At 46.3% G+C, this 20,150-nt stretch overlaps 2 protein-coding genes across 2 annotated transcripts in view; both read right to left on the bottom strand.

Moving 5' to 3' along the window:
- Window positions 1-4,932, bottom strand: part of LOC126521969 (uncharacterized) — a 26,238-nt gene extending 21,306 nt beyond the window's left edge. Inside the window, exons 1-2 of the mRNA XM_050170730.3 lie at window positions 4,697-4,932; window positions 2,293-2,481 (exon numbers count right to left, since the gene is read on the bottom strand). Coding sequence (XP_050026687.2) covers window positions 2,293-2,481; window positions 4,697-4,766 — 259 coding nt within the window. The 5' untranslated portion in view covers window positions 4,767-4,932. The remainder of the gene's footprint in view (window positions 1-2,292; window positions 2,482-4,696) is intronic.
- A 6,727-nt stretch (window positions 4,933-11,659) lies between these two features.
- Window positions 11,660-20,058, bottom strand: LOC126522108 (uncharacterized; the record flags this gene model as incomplete). The annotated part of the gene is made up of 5 exons (XM_050170892.3): window positions 11,660-14,473; window positions 15,002-15,119; window positions 15,210-15,403; window positions 17,113-17,219; window positions 19,740-20,058. Coding segments are annotated over 5 exons (930 nt in total), but the record flags the coding sequence as incomplete, so codon positions are not given.
- Between the last annotated feature and the right edge of the window lie 92 nt (window positions 20,059-20,150).

The following is a 20,150-nucleotide window of genomic DNA, read 5'->3' on the forward strand; positions in this document are numbered from 1 at the left end:
ATATGTTGAGGCTAGTCCCATGTGGTGTAAAAATTGTGACATGGCCCGTACTGTTATTGCAGTACTTGTTGCGTGAGGTCAGAGACCAAGAACGAAAGTCAACTGAGAATGTCCCTGCGACGATGTTTGCCAGAGAAGAGGCTAAAGCCCGTCGCTCCTGTTTGTAATGTTCCGCAGGCGCAAAATGCATGCGCTAGCATCTCCACTACCTGGCCTGTTACATGGCTCGACAAAGTTCACAAACAGAGCCATAGAAAATGTAGCACAGCCTTGAAATTCCTTCCTTTCCTTTTTTTTTTTTTTTTTTGCTGCCTGGCGTCGCCTGCGTGCTAGTCTTCGAGCTAGTATCTCGCTTTTCAAAGCAGCCTTCGTTTAACGATGTATCTTTGCTCTAAGCGTCAGGTAACTGCTAAGGAAGCTTCGTTTCCGATGTTTGCTCGTGAGTGTCGTGACATAAACTCTGATGCAGCGTCTCAGGTTCGAAGTGCCGCATACAGGTAGCTTTCTCTATTGTATACGTCGTTCTAATATGCCGTGTTGCACGTGCGACCATTCATGACAGAACATAGAGCACATCTTTGCTGCTCAAACTAAGGACAGCTTATGAGGACGTAGAATGAATTCTCATAAGCTGTCTTTGTAAGTTTGAGCAGCAAGGATGGGCTTTGAGTTCAGCAACGAATCACCTTGATGATTGTGCTTTAAGTGTAAAAATGTTACTTGAGCTATGGAGTAATGGTTTATTGATGCTCTAAAAGCCTTGTAAAATTTTATTAATAAGTGCTCGAAAGCGTTATATGCGGCCACAGTTTCCAACAGACAAGTCATATACGGGCAACTTTTTAAATTATGGGATTTATCTTACACTCAACTGAAATTCTTATATTACTAACCTACTGTAATGAAAGGGATACTGTAGCTATACATTAACACTTATCATGTCCCTGTGTGTGCGTTTTATTTTGCAATATTTTATTAACTTCACGGATTCACTGGTTTGTGTTAAATTGCAGAAACTTCAGAACTTGCCCTTTTGTTGCTGTTTTATTTTCATTATTTTTGTTCAATATTGGCTGTTTAAACACGCTGGCAAGATGTGCCTCACTGCCGGAACGTTTTTCGTATCACATCGTGCTATTAACCTTCTATCATTCAACAAATTATTTTTTTGAAGAAGCCCGTGACACATTAGTTGCCGAAATAGTTCTATATTCATCTAGTAAATCACCCACTCACTTCGTTATAAAACAGAGCGCGAGCAACTCTTACAATTGTGGTGTCTCAACGCGAACTAAAAAGAGAGCGCAGAGACTCGGCACTAAAAAAAGGAACATGCACAAGACGAATGCTTATAACCTTTCTTTCATATTGTTTCGAATTACACCGCGTAATGATCCGTAGCTACCGCACGACGCATTGATCTTTTCCGTCTGATTTCCTCCCGCTATTTGTAATAAAAGTATTGTGAATGTGAAGATGTGTGCAGTACGAAGCTGGTATTCCGGTATACGACATCAATCGCACGTTCCCGCTATGCTGAAACTGTCGATTGTCTCCCGCCGGATGTCGTGTGTCATCTGAGAACACGGGTCTTAGATTTACAGCTGTCAATGGGCGCACGAATAACTATGTACTAACGCTCTACCGCCTCTCCTTCATCGTCCTATCTAATGTCCTTCTTTTTTCTCTCTTCTCTTTGCCTCTGAGCAGAGTATCACGCTAGATGGCTTGTCAGTTCTCTGTACAACGAAAGTCCCTGAAAGCGATTATATGTCGCCGCGCTGAGCACAACCATAGAATTCCTTACAAAAGTTACTAAAGTGCGCCAGTGCTACTCCGGCGCTATAGTGTCTATGGAAGCTGCAATTATGGATGTTCATCAAGCGTGGAAAGGACGACTAGTACGTCGATTTGCGTGAACTTCGTTCTTCCATAGCTTGAAGCGACATCGCAAATTGACCACACTGAGCAGAAAGTTGCGCTATAAATGCATCGATTTGCAATCTATATTGATGTGCGCAGACTCCTATCGCCTTCGTGCGTACAGAAAAGTATGACCGCTTGGCAATTTAGGCCGATAAAGGCAGATAAAGCGCTATAAATAGCCCCACAAGAATGTCCGAAGCCACGAGCAAGGCAAGGCAAATCCATGAACTACCCATAATTCCCATGGCGGCTGGGCGATCGCATTGCTAGAATTATCTCTAGTAAGTTTAGTAGGAAATTCTGCGCGTTCCATGCTGGCATGACGGCCGGACGAGAAAAAGAAGCTACCACTTTTCGTTCACTCACCATCGCAAACGCACTCGGGACATTTGGCGGTTGTGTTCTTCTCCTCGTGACATCCGGGTCCGCACACCAGCAGAGGGCAGTGGCCGTTGCAGTCGCACACCAGGCAGCCGTCGTCGCCCACCTTGGTCTTGCAGTCCTTGTTGGCGCACTGCGGTTCCGGGCAGTCCAGGGCACCCTTGGCAGTTTTGTCTGTCGCCGAGGTAGGCAGAAACACGTTATATGGTTGGGTCATGCGTTGCTTATTGTAAAACTCCGCGTGCCAGGAAGTGAGAAAGAAAGCAAAGGCGAACTAGAGTATAACCACGATAACTGTCTTTTGCTATATTGGCGGAAGGGGAGACGGTATAGAAGTTGAGACAGATGGTTTAAGACGGCGCGATGCCTAAAAAGCAAAGAAAGAAAGAAGGAAAGAAAGAAAGAAAGAAAGAAAGAAAGAAAGAAAGAAAGAAAGAAAGAAAGATGAAGGAAGGAAGAACACCGGCCGAGTAAGGGCACTGTAAGGGTACGCATGTAAGGGCATTGCGTTTATAGTAAGCGCGAGCGTGGGTCTTTAAGTTCAATGACAAGAAACATTGATGCAGTAAACAGCCGCACCTGACGAACCTACGGTAAGCAAAACCTTGGTAGTGTCAGTGGTGCCGAGAAACAAACCTCCCCTAAGTGGTCTCTGGGGTCACCTATAAAATATATGTTATCGAGGCCCTTGGTGTTAGCGATCCATGAAATAACGCATAACGCGGCAGTGTTTTTCTGCAGCTCATTTAATCTGTTGTAGGTTAGATGTTTTGCTGTTATTTCAGCTCTAATACGCAGCTACAGTGAGCGCGCGATTCTGGCTTCGCGCTCTCGCGGAAAGCAGGAACGCGTGGTCCTTTCTGAATAGGCGAATCGAGCGAAATTTGAAATGTTGCCTTTCCACTCGCAACGTTCACGAAGAATTTAGAGAGCACCCGCTGTGGTTGGCTCTATGGCGATATGGCGTTCTGCTGCTGAGCGTGAGGTTTTAGGTTCGACTCCTGACTAACCTTAGATTTAGCAGCACGTTGAGGAACACTAGGTGGCTGCAGCTAGCAACACTTCCCCCCTCCTTCTCCTCCTCCTACGGGGTCAAAATTCATCGGGAGGCCTTTATTGCGCGACGTTCCTCATAACTCACTGCGCGGTTTCGGGACGTGTACTCCTCATAATAAGTAAGAGAGCGTTTCAACAAAACTATAAATGAGTCGTCATTTTTAACGCACATGCCGTTCAGTAGGTGCGGCATAAGCGTGAAGCCTTCGCAAACAAATGGCGAAGAAAAATCAAAGTGAGTTGTCTGCCGAACACTGTGCTTTGTTATTTTAATCATGAAGGCATACAGCATAGGTGTATAAAACCTTTCTTGTTACTTAGGGCACGTGCAAACTAGCTTTTTCTTCGAAGAGCACCAGCCTGGAGCTCCTTGTCGAAAGAAATGCGATGCCGTTATCGCAAGGAAAGCGCCAGTACTATGCCGCTGTTTTATGCTTGCATCCCATGATAGATCGCACGTTTAGGGACGACATCGCATGCTACCACAAACAAGACGCCGTCACAAATTTGAGGGTAATGAGATAAAGATATCCCCCCCCCCCCAAAAAAAAAAAAAAAAAATTACGAGCTATTTGACACATTGTATTTAAAAACAAATGCCACAAAAAAAAAAAAAACGTTTATACAACACACTATACAGAAGCGAGGCAACCGTGGTTTTCTGATTAACATTGACTTCGAGAACTTGCGTTCGCCACATTTGTCATAGCTTGGGGAGAAAAATTAGTCCTGTGGCGCACACTCATAACATATAGCTTTAAGCTCATCGGGTATTGTTCATTAATCCTCCGCATTTATTAAACAAAAATATTTTGATATTATGCTACTTTCTCAACAAGATAAGTGACAACTTGGCAGGCTGCCTCATTGATGAATCATTCTCCCCTGGCTAGCAATGAACTCTAAACTATATACATCAGTGCGTTGTCATCGATCTGACTATTGGCGTTTCTTCTTCCTGCGGTTACTCGCCGGCGTGGATCTGCTAGCGCGAAGCCGCGAGTTCCATTACTCGACCACGGTGGTCGCATTATCGTCGGGCGGAATACATAATCTCAGGCGTAGTTGGATTTATTCGCACGTTAAACAACCTCAGGTGGTCAGCATAAACCTTGAGCACCCCACCCTATGGAATCTCGCATGGCCATGGTGCGTCCTCGGAACGTTAAATGTCATCGATCACAATGCACTCTGCGGGCCTACACATCTGCAACTCACTTCCTCCACGCAAACTGTCCGGAAGTCATGCATTCTCTCTTACTTTTCTTTCTTCTCTCTTTCTTTTCTTTTTATACCATAAAGAGACTGGCCATTTGATGCCGGCAAAGCTCACCGTCCACGCAAGAGACGAAGGTCGACGTCGCCGCCAAGAAGAGCAGCAGAAGCGTCCTGTCGGCTCCCATGACAGCAGATGCTCTACGGCGTGAGTCCACACACAAAAAAACAAGGGACTCCTCTCCGTCGCGTGGTGGCACGCGGTCGTGTCGTCGGCGATGCCAACGCTGGCGTCGCGTCGTTCACTCGGCTCCCCAAGGCGGCGCCTCCTTATCGCGCCGCACAGACTGCAGCGGCGTCAGAATTCTGCGGCCGCGAGACGCTGTTGACCTTTGCGCGAGCGCGCTTGATGCGACCACACTCCACAAGATGGAGGTGGGGAGGGGGGAATCTCTCGGCGAGATCTTACGCACGGCTGTCCATTTCCTTCCTCCGCACTCTCTCTTTCTTTCTCTCTCTCTTTCTCGCGGGCCATGATTAGGACGCATATCATCGCCTTCGTATAGCTATCGACGGTGCTACGCTGGGCGCAGATCTGGTTAATATGCAATCGCGCTGTGGGCTGTTTCCTATCTTACGAGTGCTATGTTGCGATTTCTGCTCTGCCTTGGTCTCAGCGACAACTGATTCATGACTCCGCATTTCTTTTTCGTTTCTTGCTGCCTTGATGTCATGTCGATGTTTCGTATGAAACTTGTCCTGTTCTCTCTTTCGCATTCAGCATTTCTTTAGTAGATCCCTTCTTCGCGCTGTTTTGGCAGTAAGCCAGTACTCGCCCAGCAACACGTCCCTCTGACCTTATAATAAAGGTACGTTGGGAACGTACTGGCACAGCTGGTATCTGCTGTTAGTCCACTTCATTCACACCAATGCATTTGTACGTTTTTCCACTGATCGAAGAACGCGCTATACATTTTGCAATGTCAAGAAGCAGTCGTATCGTAGCCCGCCCACCATCTCGAGGACTCCGCGGTGAAACAATGCTGCTTGATTGCAAATCGAAGAGTGGACGAGGAAAGATAGGCGCAAACACACCCTGCGTGCAGTTTGTCATGAGTGTAATATGGCGTCGCTTCGTAAATGGCCGCTGCATTTGCTGCAGAGCAAGAAATCCCTGTCCTGACTTGAATCATGCATGACACTGTCGCACTTTTGAAACTGATCGAGCTTCGGTTTTTCTCATGTATTCGCTTGTTCTTCTTGGAGAAATAATTAAAGTATCGTTTTAGTTTATTTCATAAAAAATTGCTTTCTGTAATTCGGAGGATTGCTTCAGAAGGCTCGGTCTTGCCGCTGTCAGCGAGTGTCTAAGACACGTATAGGAAAAAATGCGGCATTTTGCTGCCGCTCATAAAGGTTCCGTCAATAACTAGTAATTTTATCACTTCTATGAGGAATCGAAAAAAAAAGAACATCTTTTCAGATAACACGCGCATCAGTCAGTAGGCCCAAGAAGACAGTCGACATTTCGTCAAAAAGTGTTGCTACTTTCACGTAACACAAGAACAGACGTAAAACTTCGGAAATATTTAAGGCGAAATTATGACGAGATAGATATGGCAGCGCTTGAACTCAAGTGCAGGTATGAATGCCAGTAAAGTTAGATGAGATGCTGCCATTTTCCTGTCCTCCTCGTCTCGGTGAATATGCATGTGTTTGAGATCGCCATTGGCAATGGATTTAAAAGCAAGCCTCGAGAATAAGCCTTTTCGTGCCTGCCATATATGTTTGCGGACTCACTCATTTGTCGATCCACTCAAACTCACTCAAACTCGGAGCCACGCATGAGTATGAGCCCTAGTGAGACTGAGCGAGTCTGTCTGGGCCTGCATCTGAGCCTGAAGGATTCAAGGTGAATCTGCGCGCATGCAAGCACGCATGCAAGCACGCATGCACGCACTAAATCAAACAAATCAGCTGATCGTGCAGCAGGCAAACGCAACGTGACCATTGTGAGGCTATTACTTATAGATCTTATCTTTAATTGAGTAGTTACCCTTACCGCGTGATCTGATGTTTCTGAGTCCGGGTGGGTTATGAATCTGCAAATTTGAATAAAGTAAGACTGAGTGTGCGAGCCTGCGTGAGTCTGTAAAATCCATGAGCCGGAACCCATGACTTCGTGAGTCTGAGTAACCCAGCTTGAGCCGGAGGTTGCTAACGCTAAATCTGAGTGAGCCAGGCTGGGTGTTATTTGTAGTGTGCTTGAGTTCTAGTGAGGCCTAAGTTCCTTTTCTCACGGTGATTCCAAACCCTTACCGACAAGCGATAATTAAAACACTGTGGTGTTCTTTGCAGGAAGGGGGAAGGCTCTGTGTAACAAAAGTCTCGTCTCAGATAAGGTATATATTTTCCATTGAAACAATAAATTACTCTGATTGTGAACCTGGCATGACAAAAAGACTTTGACATTTCGGTGTTATTGTACAGCAAATTTATCTTTTATGTTATTTTCACATCCAGCACTGGGATGGCCCCAATACAAAAATGAACTGGCTTTGTCGCAACAAACGTGTTCTTGCAGGGAAGCTTTCTTAACTATGAAAATTAAACTTTTGTCAAACGACATGACAATGGCAGCTGACACGTGTTTAAACCATTAATAATATATATAGCCCATAGTTTCGGATTACGTAAGTCGCGCGTACGTTTACTTAAGCGCTCACCTTGTACAGCAACGAAAAAAAATTGTCCACAGTACAAAAACCTCTAGATTTCTTTTTGTCTTGAGCTACATACATATTTAGTTATACAAGTGTGCTAGATTTTAAGCACACGTACATATACATTTCGAGCGCTCGCAGGTGAGAAATCTTACTACAGTCGACCTGCATATACAACTCGATCTTATCAAGCGATTAGAGTCCTCGACTGTGAAAACAGCGGACAGGCCGGAAAACAACACGTTGTTCGGATGTGCTAACGTCTGCGACGCAAAGTTAAGCCATTTACCGAGCTAGTGCTTCGCCGATATCGCGCGACGACCGCCGTATTGGTGCTGATTGCTATAAGCGACAGCGTTTTTAGACATCTTTATCGACATTTCATTCTTTTATGCAACAGAGGCGGACTCGTCAGCTAAAAGGAACTAGGCTTCTTGAAAATGTTTTTTTTAGGACAGACTCCGTATTTTGTTCGAAACTCGACGGTGATCTTTGAAAGAGAGAACATATGCTAATTGGTTAAATGAACTAGCTGCGGCCATATTTGTGCATGAACGGCAGTAACGTCTGGTGATATTATCGTCTCGTCTGTAAAGTTTTACGACGGCAACTTATTTGATAACCTTCCTTGGCCTTCTTGGGATTTCACGGTCAGGGCATTTTTCGCAATGCTCTCAATCGGTCACTACAGATAGCCGTCAACTAAGCTGCTCTCAAGAAACTTACGAAACAAGAATCGGACCGCAACTGGGAACTGGCTTCGTGGCAGGAAGATTGCTGCAGATTGCATGATAGAGTGCTGATTACCAGGTACACGAAATGCCACTTTCGCCTTGGGCCTGCATTTCGCTGGTGGCAAGTACGCCTAGACACGGCAACGCTTTCACTGGAACCAGTGACAGACGCACAGATTGAAGGTATATCAAGCCTATCCCGCCTCTTTCGTAATTAATTGGTGTTGCAGGGCAGTAACTGAACGACGAGAGTGATCAGTCGAGATTAGGCAAAGGGACAGGTCGTAGCAAGGTAGTCGCGGACAACCACCGATGCTTTCAAGAGATTGACGCAAGCCGTGCCCCGACCGGTGCGTCTGCTACGTCCCAGAAGCGATATCGCTGAACGAAGTGCTCGTTAAACGGCGATACCAGGCTCCCGCCCATTCTCATAAGAATATTTTTAGCGCGTTGAAAGCCATCGAGAGTGGCCGGTGTGCGATAAGGCAGTACTAGAGCTCTTGTATCGAATGGATTTGGGCAAACAACCCTTGCTCAGTTATCCCGTAAGTGCACTATACGTATGTTAACACGCAGACATGTAGTTCGTGTGCGGTGTATGTGAGTGCATTTGGTCGTGCGAGAACGCGTTGAACCATTGCACTTACTGGGCATAGCACGTTGGGCTCGGTGTGTATAGATTGTTATGTTAATGCACCGTCACGTCGCATCTTATCTCGCCACTTGCGTGTTGTCACCGCCTCCCTTACGCTAGTGTGAAGCAGTAGGTCATATGCGCGCTCTGACCTAGTGCCTCGAACCACTTCTCCTTTCCTATTATCAAAATCCTTGTGTTTCTCTCTGTAATCAAACAGCGACGTCTAGGAACATCAGTATGGTGTGCATTCGGGCTAGTTTGGCAAGTAGAAGTAAATTACCCGAGAGGGCAGTTACGTCTGTCAAGCTATTTTTGTTATTTATTCTTTCTTTTAGGAGGGCATTCTATGTTGTCACAACGCCATAATATATTGTCGTTAGTTTTAGTCATATTTCTTTCTTTCTTTCTTTCTTTCTTTCTTTCTTTCTTTCTTTCTTTCTTTCTTTCTTTCTTTCTTTCTTTCTTTCTTTCTTTCTTTCTTTCTTTGCTTGCTTGCTTGCTTGTTTGCTTGCTTGCTTGCTTGCTTGTTGTTGTTCTTGGGGTCGTCGTCGTCGCCGTCGTCGAATATTTCATAGCAAGATGTAGCACTTCGCCTTGCCTTTAAAAAAAATATCGTCGTGAGGTTTACGTGCATCTCCTCCTAGAGTGAGTGAGTGAGTGAGTGAGTGAGTGAGTGAGTGAGTAAAGACTTTATTGAAAAACAAGGTATTGACGGATGACTTTGTTGTTAGGCAGCCACGAGCCCCTGGGCCCGGGCGGCATCTTCAGCTCTCTCGATGACCTTGGCCTGCAGGTCAGGGTCGGAGCTGAGCAACACGACCTCCCACTGCTCAGTATTACTTATTTCGTGATTTGTGTGATTTTCGGCTGGGCACGACCACATAATATGGAATAGATCCGCTTTTTGCCTACAATGCTTACATGTATTAGGATATTGGTCCGGGTAGTAGTAGTGATAGGCTACGGGGTTGGGGTAGGTGTTCGTCTGAAGTCGTCTCCAAGCTACTTCTTGTCGCTTGTTAAGTGATTTGTGTGCTGGCGGGTACACTGCCCTGGCTAACCTGTAGTGCTGGGTTATTTCCTGGTAACTGAGCATGCGATCCCTCTCTGATCCTAGCGTGAGCCGTCCAGGTGCTCGGTTGGCGAGTCCTCGAGCGGCGGTGTGGGCGGCATCGTTGCCAGGTAGGAAGGAGTGTGCTGGTGCCCAAATGATCTGGATTGGTCGTTGGTGTTGGTTGGTGTCTACTATGTGTTTTACGGGAGCCGAGACCCGACCTTTCGCAAGGTTGCGTACTGCTGCTCTGGAATCGCTAATGATGTAATGACAATGTGTGGAGGCTATTGCCAGAGCGATAGCCGCCTCTTCCGCTGTTTCGGAGCTTCTGGTGCGAATTGAACCACCAGCGCGTATTTGACCTGAGGAGTCCACCACTGCAAGGGACATACAGTTGCGTTCTATGTATTCTGCTGCGTCGACATAGACTACGTCTTTGAAGGCATGGAATTTCTGATGTAGGGTTTTGGACCGCTCGGCCCTCCTTTCCTTGTGGAATTCGGGGTGCATGTTTTTAGGGAGTGGATTAATTTTGAGATGGCGCCTCTGATCGTGAGGAATGTCTACTTTAATGCTTTGCATCGACTCGTAGTTGATGCCGAGATTCTGGAGGATGTTTCGCCCGGCGGCACTCTGAGCTAGCCTTTCGTATTGAGATATAAGGGGCGCTTCTATAAGTTCATCTAGGGTGTTGTGCACACCTAGGGCTAGCAATTTAACGTTGGCCGTTCTTATAGATAGGCCAAGAGCCTGTTTATAGGCCCTCCGGATAATTCCCTCTATTTTCTCTCTCTCAGCCGCTTTGAGGCAGAGGTACGGGGTGATGTAGGTGATGCGGCTGAGAACGAAGGCTTGTACCAACCTTATGAGGTTGGCTTCTTTCATGCCAGAGTGTCGGTTGGCAATTCTTGAAATGAGTCGCATCGTCTGCTGAACGCATGCTTCAAGTTTATGAATTGTGTTGCCGTTGCGCCCGTTAGCTTGCATGAAGATGCCTAGTACACAAATGGTGGTCACCACCGGGATCGCGCCTCCTCCGGCTCGCACAGTGATTTCTGGGGGTGGCGCAGTGTCGGATTTGCGGTTTGTAGGGGCTCTGAGTAGGAAGAGTTCTGATTTTTGCGGGGAGCAGGCGAGGCCTTTGTCGGTAACGTACTTTTCAACCGTATCTATAGCTTGTTGCAGCGTGGTTTCTATATCTCCATCGCTACCTTTAACCACCCACAGCCTGATGTCAACGGCACACAGACTATGGTGTAGATCTGGAATCTGATTAAGTTGTTCCGGTAATCGGATCATCGCTAAATTAAAGAGGAAGGGGGATAAGACTGATCCCTGCGGTGTGCCACGACTTCCAAGAGGGATCTTGTCCGATTGTAGTTCTCCTATTCTTAGTTCCGCTATGCGGTGGTTGAGGAAATCTTTGATGTAGTTGTAGGTCCTCTGGCCCACACCTAGACACTGCAGATTCTCTAGTATAGCCTGATGATCTACGTTGTCAAAGGCATTTGTAAGATCAAGGCCCAGGACAGCCCGGGTACCATTCTTGGGTATGTGGTCCAGAACTTGATGTTTAAGCTGAAGCATGATGTCTTGCGTGGAAAGTTTTGGACGAAAGCCAATTATGGAGTTCGGGAATAAGTTGTTGTCCTCCGCAAAATTGTGAAGGCGGTTAAGTATAACGTGCTCCATGAGTTTTCCTACGCATGAGGTCAGAGAGATCGGGCGTAAGTTCTCGAGCTGTAGTCGCTTACCATGTTTAGGTATAAATATTATTTGTGCATGCTTCCATTGCGAGGGGATTACCGAAATGTGGTCGCCACGAAAACAGTTACCTGCGTAACTGCGCAGCCACAAATAGAAGGTTGCACATTGCCGGTCCATGTGCCACTTACGCATTACCCGATTTGCTTTTAAGCTATAGGATGAGTCATCTTTCTTTCTTTCTTTCTTTCTTTCTTTCTTTCTTTCTTTCTTTCTTTCTTTCTTTCTTTTTTTTTTTTTTTTGTAAATGCCGCACTCCCAATGCTTTTGCGGGATACGTGGGGTACCTGTGGGCGTACGTCAAGAACGCCGCGGAAGAAAAGCTTTTCAAGCATGTTATCGCTGCCAGAAAGTGTTTTTCGAAGCTGCTTACTCAATAATGTCGGGCACGTGTCGCTCCTGCCATGATGCTCATAGTATTGACTATAAAGAAGAAGAAAACACTTCAGGTAAAAACGGCAGCTTGAAGAGCTCTACCGAAACTTATAGCAATACGTTGACTCCGTTGATGCAGCGAAGTTTATGCTAGCGAGCACGTTTTAGCGTAGGCATCGTCTACTTCAGTGTACAACGGTGTTCAACACGTGCTTCGAAGATACCAAGTTAGCTGACGCTGGCGGCGCGTGTTGTTGGTCGCGTTCGCCATGTAACGTATGGCATATCTCCACAGAAAGATAGAAAGAGAGTTCCTAGTCTTTCACTCTGTCGACAAAACTCTCGAGTTGTTTTTTTCGACCGCAGTTCCGTCCGCCAGCGGCTATATTATTCAAGAATATCTAGACGCTGAGAAACTGTGCTACCTGCGTATTTTTTTATCGTGAAGCAATGTCTACGTGCTTCGTTTTTGCGGGAAACGGGTGAAGAGCGAGAAAAAAAAATAATAATGCGCGGGAAACGGGCAGAAAACCTCTTGAGGTGTCTTTATTATTTATTCTCCTCGTGAATAAACTGCACGGGGCTCTTGCCAGACCGAATGTTTACCGGGTCGAGTCAGCGGGGGCAGCTCAGATAAGGTCTGAAACTCGAGAACCCCCGAATGACTCGAGCTGGCGTGAGAGGCGACTGCAGGAACTTTTCTTCGCCATTTATGATGTTTCTTTTTTTTTTTCTTTCTTTTTTTTTCGCGAGACTTGGTGATAGCGCTGAAGTGAAGGTGCAGAGAACAGAAACGCGAATGAAGAGTAGGCGTCTCAGTCCCGTCTAGCACCACGTTTTTGCTCACAACACGCAAACAATTCAGAGGAAAAAGCGCCAACTCGCATATCTCTCACCGGATGCGACTCGCCTACTTCGACGAGTGCTCTAAAAACAAACCATTGCTCGCGCCACTCAGGTCGAGGAGTGGTCAACAAGCGTGACACACTACGATTAGAATGTCAAATTGGAACAGTGTGTCCCAGTTGGCGCAAAAATGCACATCGCAAAAAAAAAGAGAGAACCGCACTTTATTTCTGAGGCTTCGAATACAGAAGTCAGAGAGATTCAAATTCGAGACTCGTAGCACGTGCCTGCCGGTGCATTTTGCTCCACCTGTGTGTTCTGGGGACGTCGATCTGGTGCACTGTGGTATACGATGAAAGCGAGAGCCTTTGCGACGCATTGTGAGTGCATCAGGGCCTCGAGCACTCATCCAATGTTCACCAGAGGTGCAAGAAGCGTCCGCCGCCATGCGTTTCGAGTATCGAGTTTCAGTATTTGAGCACTGTACATCAGAACATGGATATGGCAGCTGTCGAAGGATGCGACCACAATGAATTACTGGCACCTTCTTTATGCAGCGCTGAAAATAACGACGAACGAATGTTGCACAGCACAGAAATATATTTATTACTTGCATACAGATACGGCATTACGTCGAGAACTAGGCACACGCCAAATATAAAGGGGGGAAAATGACTTTATAACGGTAGTTCGTATAAAGACAGTCCTATTTGATTTCGTTTACGCTTAGATAAAATTACTTATACCGGCTTTGTTGATAAGTATACAACCCGATATTTGAAAACCACTCATAATTAAGCGCTGATCTTGCACAGTACATATGGGCACATTTTCTTGTTAAACGAGAGAATGTACCAATATAATCGCGTCGTATGCTACCGAGACACGAGCAAGAGATGCGGTATTTGTTAAACTAACACAACGTCACCTTTGAGACAATTAAGCGGGGCTAATATGTAGAAAATGCATAATGTTCGTCCCCATCATCTTCTTCTTCGCTAGTAGAATTTAATGCAAAAGGATGCACGTACTGTAGCTCACAATTTTGGTGGGCCTGACGTGACGTCTAGACTGCTTCAAAGCAACAAAAGAAAGTAACTGATACAGCGAATAGTTAGCAGGTTGCACAAATTAAAAGCCTCAGCCTCGCATAAAACCTTACCTAGACTATCGGCTCTTCTTCCTTGGTCGTTTCAATGGCAGGTTTCTCAAACCAACGTACAATTTTCAAGGCTGTCTGACCTTCGCCACCCGTAATATTTATGAGAGAACAAACGACATGGCGACGTCGTGTCGTCGACGCTTCCTTCGCTTTTGAGGGCTTTGCGCAACAAAGGCGATCGGGGTAAACGTGACACGATGCGTAACGGCTTTGTTACACCAGGCATACGCGGAAAACGCAGTGTCACTTTTTGCGTCGTTCACAGAATAAGTGAAGGATGCATTGCAAGATATTTGCACGCAGTCAAAATGAGGTAATATAATGAAAAATGAGGCAACAAATCAGCCTCTCGTGCGCCCCACGCTCGCTCCCGCGTGCCCCTCGCCGCATAGTTCAAGCGGGCACTTTTCACTCGCTCTCGAAGTCGCTGAACGGCTGCATGATGTCGCGCAGGATTCGCCGAGCCGTCTTGCTGCTCAGCTGCGGCAGCTTGTCCACTTTCTCGACCACACAACAGGCGATCCGGGGCCCAGCATCTCCGGACGACACGCTGGCGGGGTTGTCCGGGTTCCTTCCGAGATCGTCCATGCGAGCGTGAATCTGCGCGAAACGAGATTCATTCATTCATTCATTCATTCATTCATTCATTCATTCATTCATTCATTCATTCATTCATTCATTCATTCATTCATTCAATTATTTATTTATATATTGAGTGAGTGAGTGAGTGAGTGAGTGAGTGAGTGAGTGAGTGAGTGAGTGAGTGAGTGAGTGAGTGAGTGAGTGAGTGAGTGAGTGAGTGGCCAACATCTGTTTGTCTATCCTTCCAGCGTCTAATTTATACGACCGCATACTTTGCAAAATTGATAGTCTCCTCCTGACGGGACGATTTCTATTAAGCAAAACCGCAGCATGCCGACCAAAGTGCAGTGGTAAAGGGTTTAAAAGACGTTTCGGTTTCCACATGGAGGCCAGCTTGGTGAACAAGGCATCCCCTTGGGTAGGCTTTCTACTATTTATTTCCTTCATGTATAGTGTTTTGCTGGCGCAAAAAAAAATGCGCACCGAGTAGAACAATATAGTGACACTTTGAACAAAAAAGAAATGGAGGAAAGCAGTGGCCCTTACGTTGATCGAACGACCCACAATGGAGTGAGGGCCAGTGAGCGATGCTACTGTGTCAGTGAAGATGACGTTGCTCTCGCCATGCTTGTCACAGGCAATGTTCCCGAAATCCCCAACGTGCCTGCGATCAAAGAGAAAAATTTTGAGCATTGAGCTCCTGAGAGTTCACGCTTGAACTTTTTTTTTTCGCGTAGAGCTCAGCGGCACCTACCTCACGGTCGATCTGCGATCTCCGTGCGTGGTGTTGGTAGGGTTGAAGTGAGGCCCGGTTGACTGACAGCTGTCGCTCAGGTTTCCCAGCTGATGCACATGCATGCCATGCATGAAGGCACGGTGATCGCGGGCACTGTCGTTCACCTTGAGCCCCATCACGTGGACGTGCACGTTGAGATCACGGCCACCTTTCTGCGCGGTACATTCGAAGTGTGGTTTGATTGGACTGGTGATTGTACAGACGGGGAGACAAACTGAAGTATTGCCACGGTGAGTAGCAGCTCGCTTCTTTTAGTGCGTAAGCATTCTTTGGCGAGCACCCCAGCCCGTTACGCGAGAAGTGTAATGTCTTGTAAAAATTGCCTCTCCCGACGTGGGAGCGGCACAGTGCACGCTCACGCGTGCCCTGCGACAAAGTTCTTAGATCCATCCATCCATCCATCCATCCGTCCGTCCGTCCGCCCGTCCGTCCGTCCGTCCGTCCGTCCGTCCGTCCGTCCGTCCGTCCGTCCGTCCGTCCGTCCATCCATCCATCCATCCATCCATCCATCCATCCATTCATCCATCCATCCACAAGCATGCGTAATTTGCGAAGTTAAGTCATTTTTGTTTGTGTGAACTTAGACAACTCCAGTGGAGTTTCTGCATACTTTTGCTGTTGCTGTTGTTTATTAATTGTAGATGAAAGGGAAGGTAACTAATTATGACGTCGTCTGTGCATTAACGCACTGAAAACAAAAGGATAATATTCGTGCGCCGGCTGCCAAGAAAAATTTGAGTTCTTCGCCATAAAATGACTTCTAACCTTATAGCTTATTTGGAAAATATTATGTATAGATGATGATACGAAGACGCTTCTTCGTCGACACGTATTTATTTTTTTTTAATATTTTTATAGTTCTGTATTCCATTTCTTAAAATTGCGACTTCTTAAGAAATTAATTTCGAAATTGTATGGTCTACTGCCCACAGATTGAGCAAGTATAAGCGAAACCTACTTCTTTTCGTCCGTCCCTACCAGAGTTCATTCATCATAAAAGTTGGGAAGTTTTATACTTGCGATGCAAGACAGATATTCTCAGGAAGACAGAACTTGAAGTGATGAACAATGACCCAACAAAAGGACCCTCAGCCTGAAGAGAACGTTTCGATAAAGTGACACGTCTTCAACGAGGCATTGATGAATACAGGTACCCTTGGTGATTACATTTGAACTGGCCATGTGCTTTCATTTCATACATTTCGATATAACCAAATTTTATCAACGTACAACGTAACCACCTGCTACAAATGCGACCACGCTCGTTAGCTTTTGAAAGCTGTATGACAATCCCATTGCTGTTACTTGCTTCTTTAAAAAAAAAATAAGTCGGGGTCTCCACAGATCGGATCCACGTCTGCAACTACGTCTTCCACCAGGGTTGCCACGAGCGGAAGCAACACTTGTGTGCCGACTGTGGCTCGGCGTGGAATTTACGAACGCATATTCCTTCCGCATTGGAATGGCCGACAGCCCTACTTGCTACACCTGCGGCTGCGAGGAGACGATCGAGCACCTCCTTTGTGACTGTCCTCGTTACAATGTGCCAAGAAAAGTGCTCGTGACCGCGTTCATAAAGCTGGACAATCGCCCCTTCACAGAAGAAAAAGTTCTAGGACAATGGTCCAGACGGGCTTCGGCACTCAAGGCCTTAAGGGCTTTGCTGAAGTTTTTAAGGACATGCGACTTGTGCGACCGTCTTTGAATGTTGTAGCGTGTAGCATCGCGTTACTGTGTGAACTTTTCTGTTTTCTTTTTCTTCTTCTTTCTCTTTTTATTCCCTTTACCCAAGCTCCAACTGTATCGTACTTGAAGATATATCAAGAGCGAAGGCACAATTATTTTTTTTTCTTTACGTTACCTGTTGCCACAGGCTGATTAATCCGTGCACTGGCTGCTGAAGCTCCTTCGCGATGGCTGTATTTGGCTGTAGCCGACAGATAGCAAAGTCGTACTGGGTCGCCGACACTGCGTTTGAAAAAAAAAAAAAAAACACAAACATGAGTTGAAAACTCAGAGACCGTATTCCATACGCCGCCACTCGTTCAGTTGCAGGCACAATATACCTGATGAAACCATCACATTGATTGAAACTAGCACTCTTCCCATATTTTCTTCTCGTTCATTAGTTTTTCGAGCATAGACAGTCGTAAATAAACCTCTGAAATTTGTATTTAGAAGATGGATAACTACGCTCACACGAAAACGGGAAGAGAGGTCAGAGACAACTTATGAGGTGTTGTGGTGCCACCTTTGCCTGTGTCCTCGTTTTCGTGTGCGCACTGTTTTCTTTGTCTTTTCTTTTTTGATCGCCAAAAATGCACTAACAAGCCTCAACCTGTAGTTTGTATATAGCATTCCGCTTTGTTGCTCTATTTCCTCCGTTGCTAGCTCACAGAGATACTAGCGATCTCTCCGCGTGTACATTACAGCAAGGGAAAACAGCATTCTTTTTAGTGTTGTTCACCCGGCTTGCTCGATTGTTATCAAGCACATTGAACCTATATTTCTTGCCCTTTCTGCGTTATAGAAGCAGTAATAGATGGAAAGACAGGGAGGTTAGCCAGTTCTCAGACCGGCTGGCTACCCTGCGTTATAAGGTGCTTCAATGAGCCACTGAGTACAGGAATTTGGGGTTAAAGGAGTGCTGACAGATATCCTTGAAGTTGTAGAAACTGCCACATGCTTGTCACATGTAAGGTGATCACACTTAGCACGTGTGTATTTTAATTTGACACCAAACTTAGTCTCGAAATGCGGGACTTAACGTCATGGACGCTATCGCGATGTCATGACACAACAAAAGTTGCTGACCTCGTGTAGCAACAAGGCTACGTACAATTATATCGCTAAAGAGATTAATTCCGGCAGAGCCCATCTCACAATGACTGTGAACGTTAATGAGATTAGCATTCAAGTAATCAAGCTGAAGACACCCTTATTTGGTATATGTTGTGGTCACTCTGAGATTTCTATTGCTTCCGCTATATGCGAAATACACTGTATCCGCGATAAGACCACTTTGGTGCGACACTCTCTCACCAGGATCGACCATGATGATGATGACGACGCAGTGACGACGATGCAGTGACGAAGAAGGGATGACGTCGATGGAATGACAAAGGTGTGAGACCGGGCTAGTTGGTATTCCATAATGATATGACCAACGCGAAAGTAGACATGGAACACAAAAAGAAGCGACAAGGACAAACACTGGCCACCAACTGGGGTTTATTTGAAAGAAGCAAGAATTTATATTCTCGAACGACAAAGGCATTACGACGACGGAGCCATGACAACAGTGGGATGACGATTCTGAAATGATGACGATGGTTTAACTGCGACAGCGTGACTACGGCGGAATGAGGGCGATGGAATGACGACGAGCGTATGACGTCGATGACGTCACGATGTCGGCGTGAGCGTGAAGGCGTGGCGATGACGGAATGATGACGATGCGATGACGACGAGCGTATGACGTCGATGACGTCACGATGGCGGCGTGACCGTGAAGGCGTGGCGATGACGGAATGAGGACGATGGGATGACGACGAGCGTATGACGTCGATGACGTCACTATGGCGGTGTGACCGTGAAGGCGTGGCGATGACGGCGCAGCAACGACGGTATGAAGAGAATCGTATGACTAGGGTGGAACGGCCACGACGGGCATCACGATGACGGTATGCATGACGACGACTGTATGACGATTACGTAACGACGATATTGGCATGACAACAGCGAGATTATTACGATTAAAGAACGACAGCATGACTAGAAAAGAATTAAGTCGATGGAATGAAGAAGACGGTATGACGACAATGGTATTACTGACGATGATGGCATTACGAGAGTCGGATGGTGAAGCTGGAATGAGGATGATGGAACGACCACGAGCACATTACCTAGTGGCCCAAGCTATAGTAGACAACTTGGCTCACTGAGCGTGGAGACGGTTAGACGCAGGCAAGGGCATGGATGGATACTGGAAAGTGCATAAAGTATCGTAAGAATGCTAATCACATTAATGAGTATAAACGAGAGCGCTGCGCAAGTTTTCTCTGGATACGCTCGCGTGTGGCAGTCATAACAATCACAAAAACGAAGCGAGCCAGTGTATCGTGACATCGATCTCCTGTCTACAAAATGTGGTTCACAGAAACAACTATTAGGGTAAATTATATAGGACGTTCTGGCGCTTTCCAGGAAGAGGGAAAGAAGGAAAGGTAGGGAGGTCAACCAGGCACACATCCGGTTTGCTACCCTACACGGAGAAAGGGTTGAAGGGATGAAAAGAAAGAAGGAAGACGGAGAGAAGAAGGTACTCCCTAGTATTTTTTTCTAAGGTTTAGAAGGTTCCAACGTTTGTGTAAAGCAAAAAAAAAAAAGAAATCTGACAAGTCGGATATGCCATGTCATTACTCCTTTAAGAGTTTCGCCAACCTTGGGCCACTCCCTTTACACTACCCCTGTACACGTGTTACGTACGCTTCAATTCCTTGGCATCTTCCTGCTGCAGCAGCCGGTTGTGCTCCCTGTGTCGTGGATGGTGATGCACCGCCCCGGAATCATGATGCAAGCTGGGCCCCTTGCCATGGTGCTGGTGGTGTCGGTGGCTATGATTGTGGCTTTGCTGACTTCCTTCCTGATCGTTCCCAGCAACTTCGTCGCTATCATAGCTCTCGCCGTGAAGCCTCGACTCGAGAGCATTGCTCTGTACGCTACCGGACTTTCTCTCCTTTGAATGTCTGTCAGCACCTGATTCGCCACTTTCACCCTCAGAATCGTCGCCAGTAGCTGTTCCACGGAGGAGTGAAGTGAATCCAGGTTAATGCTTCCAGGCTCACGCGATTTCTCTCAAGCAGAATCGCCCAAGAAATAAAAGTTTTTTTCTTCTTA

This window comes from Dermacentor andersoni, chromosome 6 (assembly GCF_023375885.2).
Source record: "Dermacentor andersoni chromosome 6, qqDerAnde1_hic_scaffold, whole genome shotgun sequence".
Taxonomy (NCBI): domain Eukaryota; kingdom Metazoa; phylum Arthropoda; class Arachnida; order Ixodida; family Ixodidae; genus Dermacentor; species Dermacentor andersoni.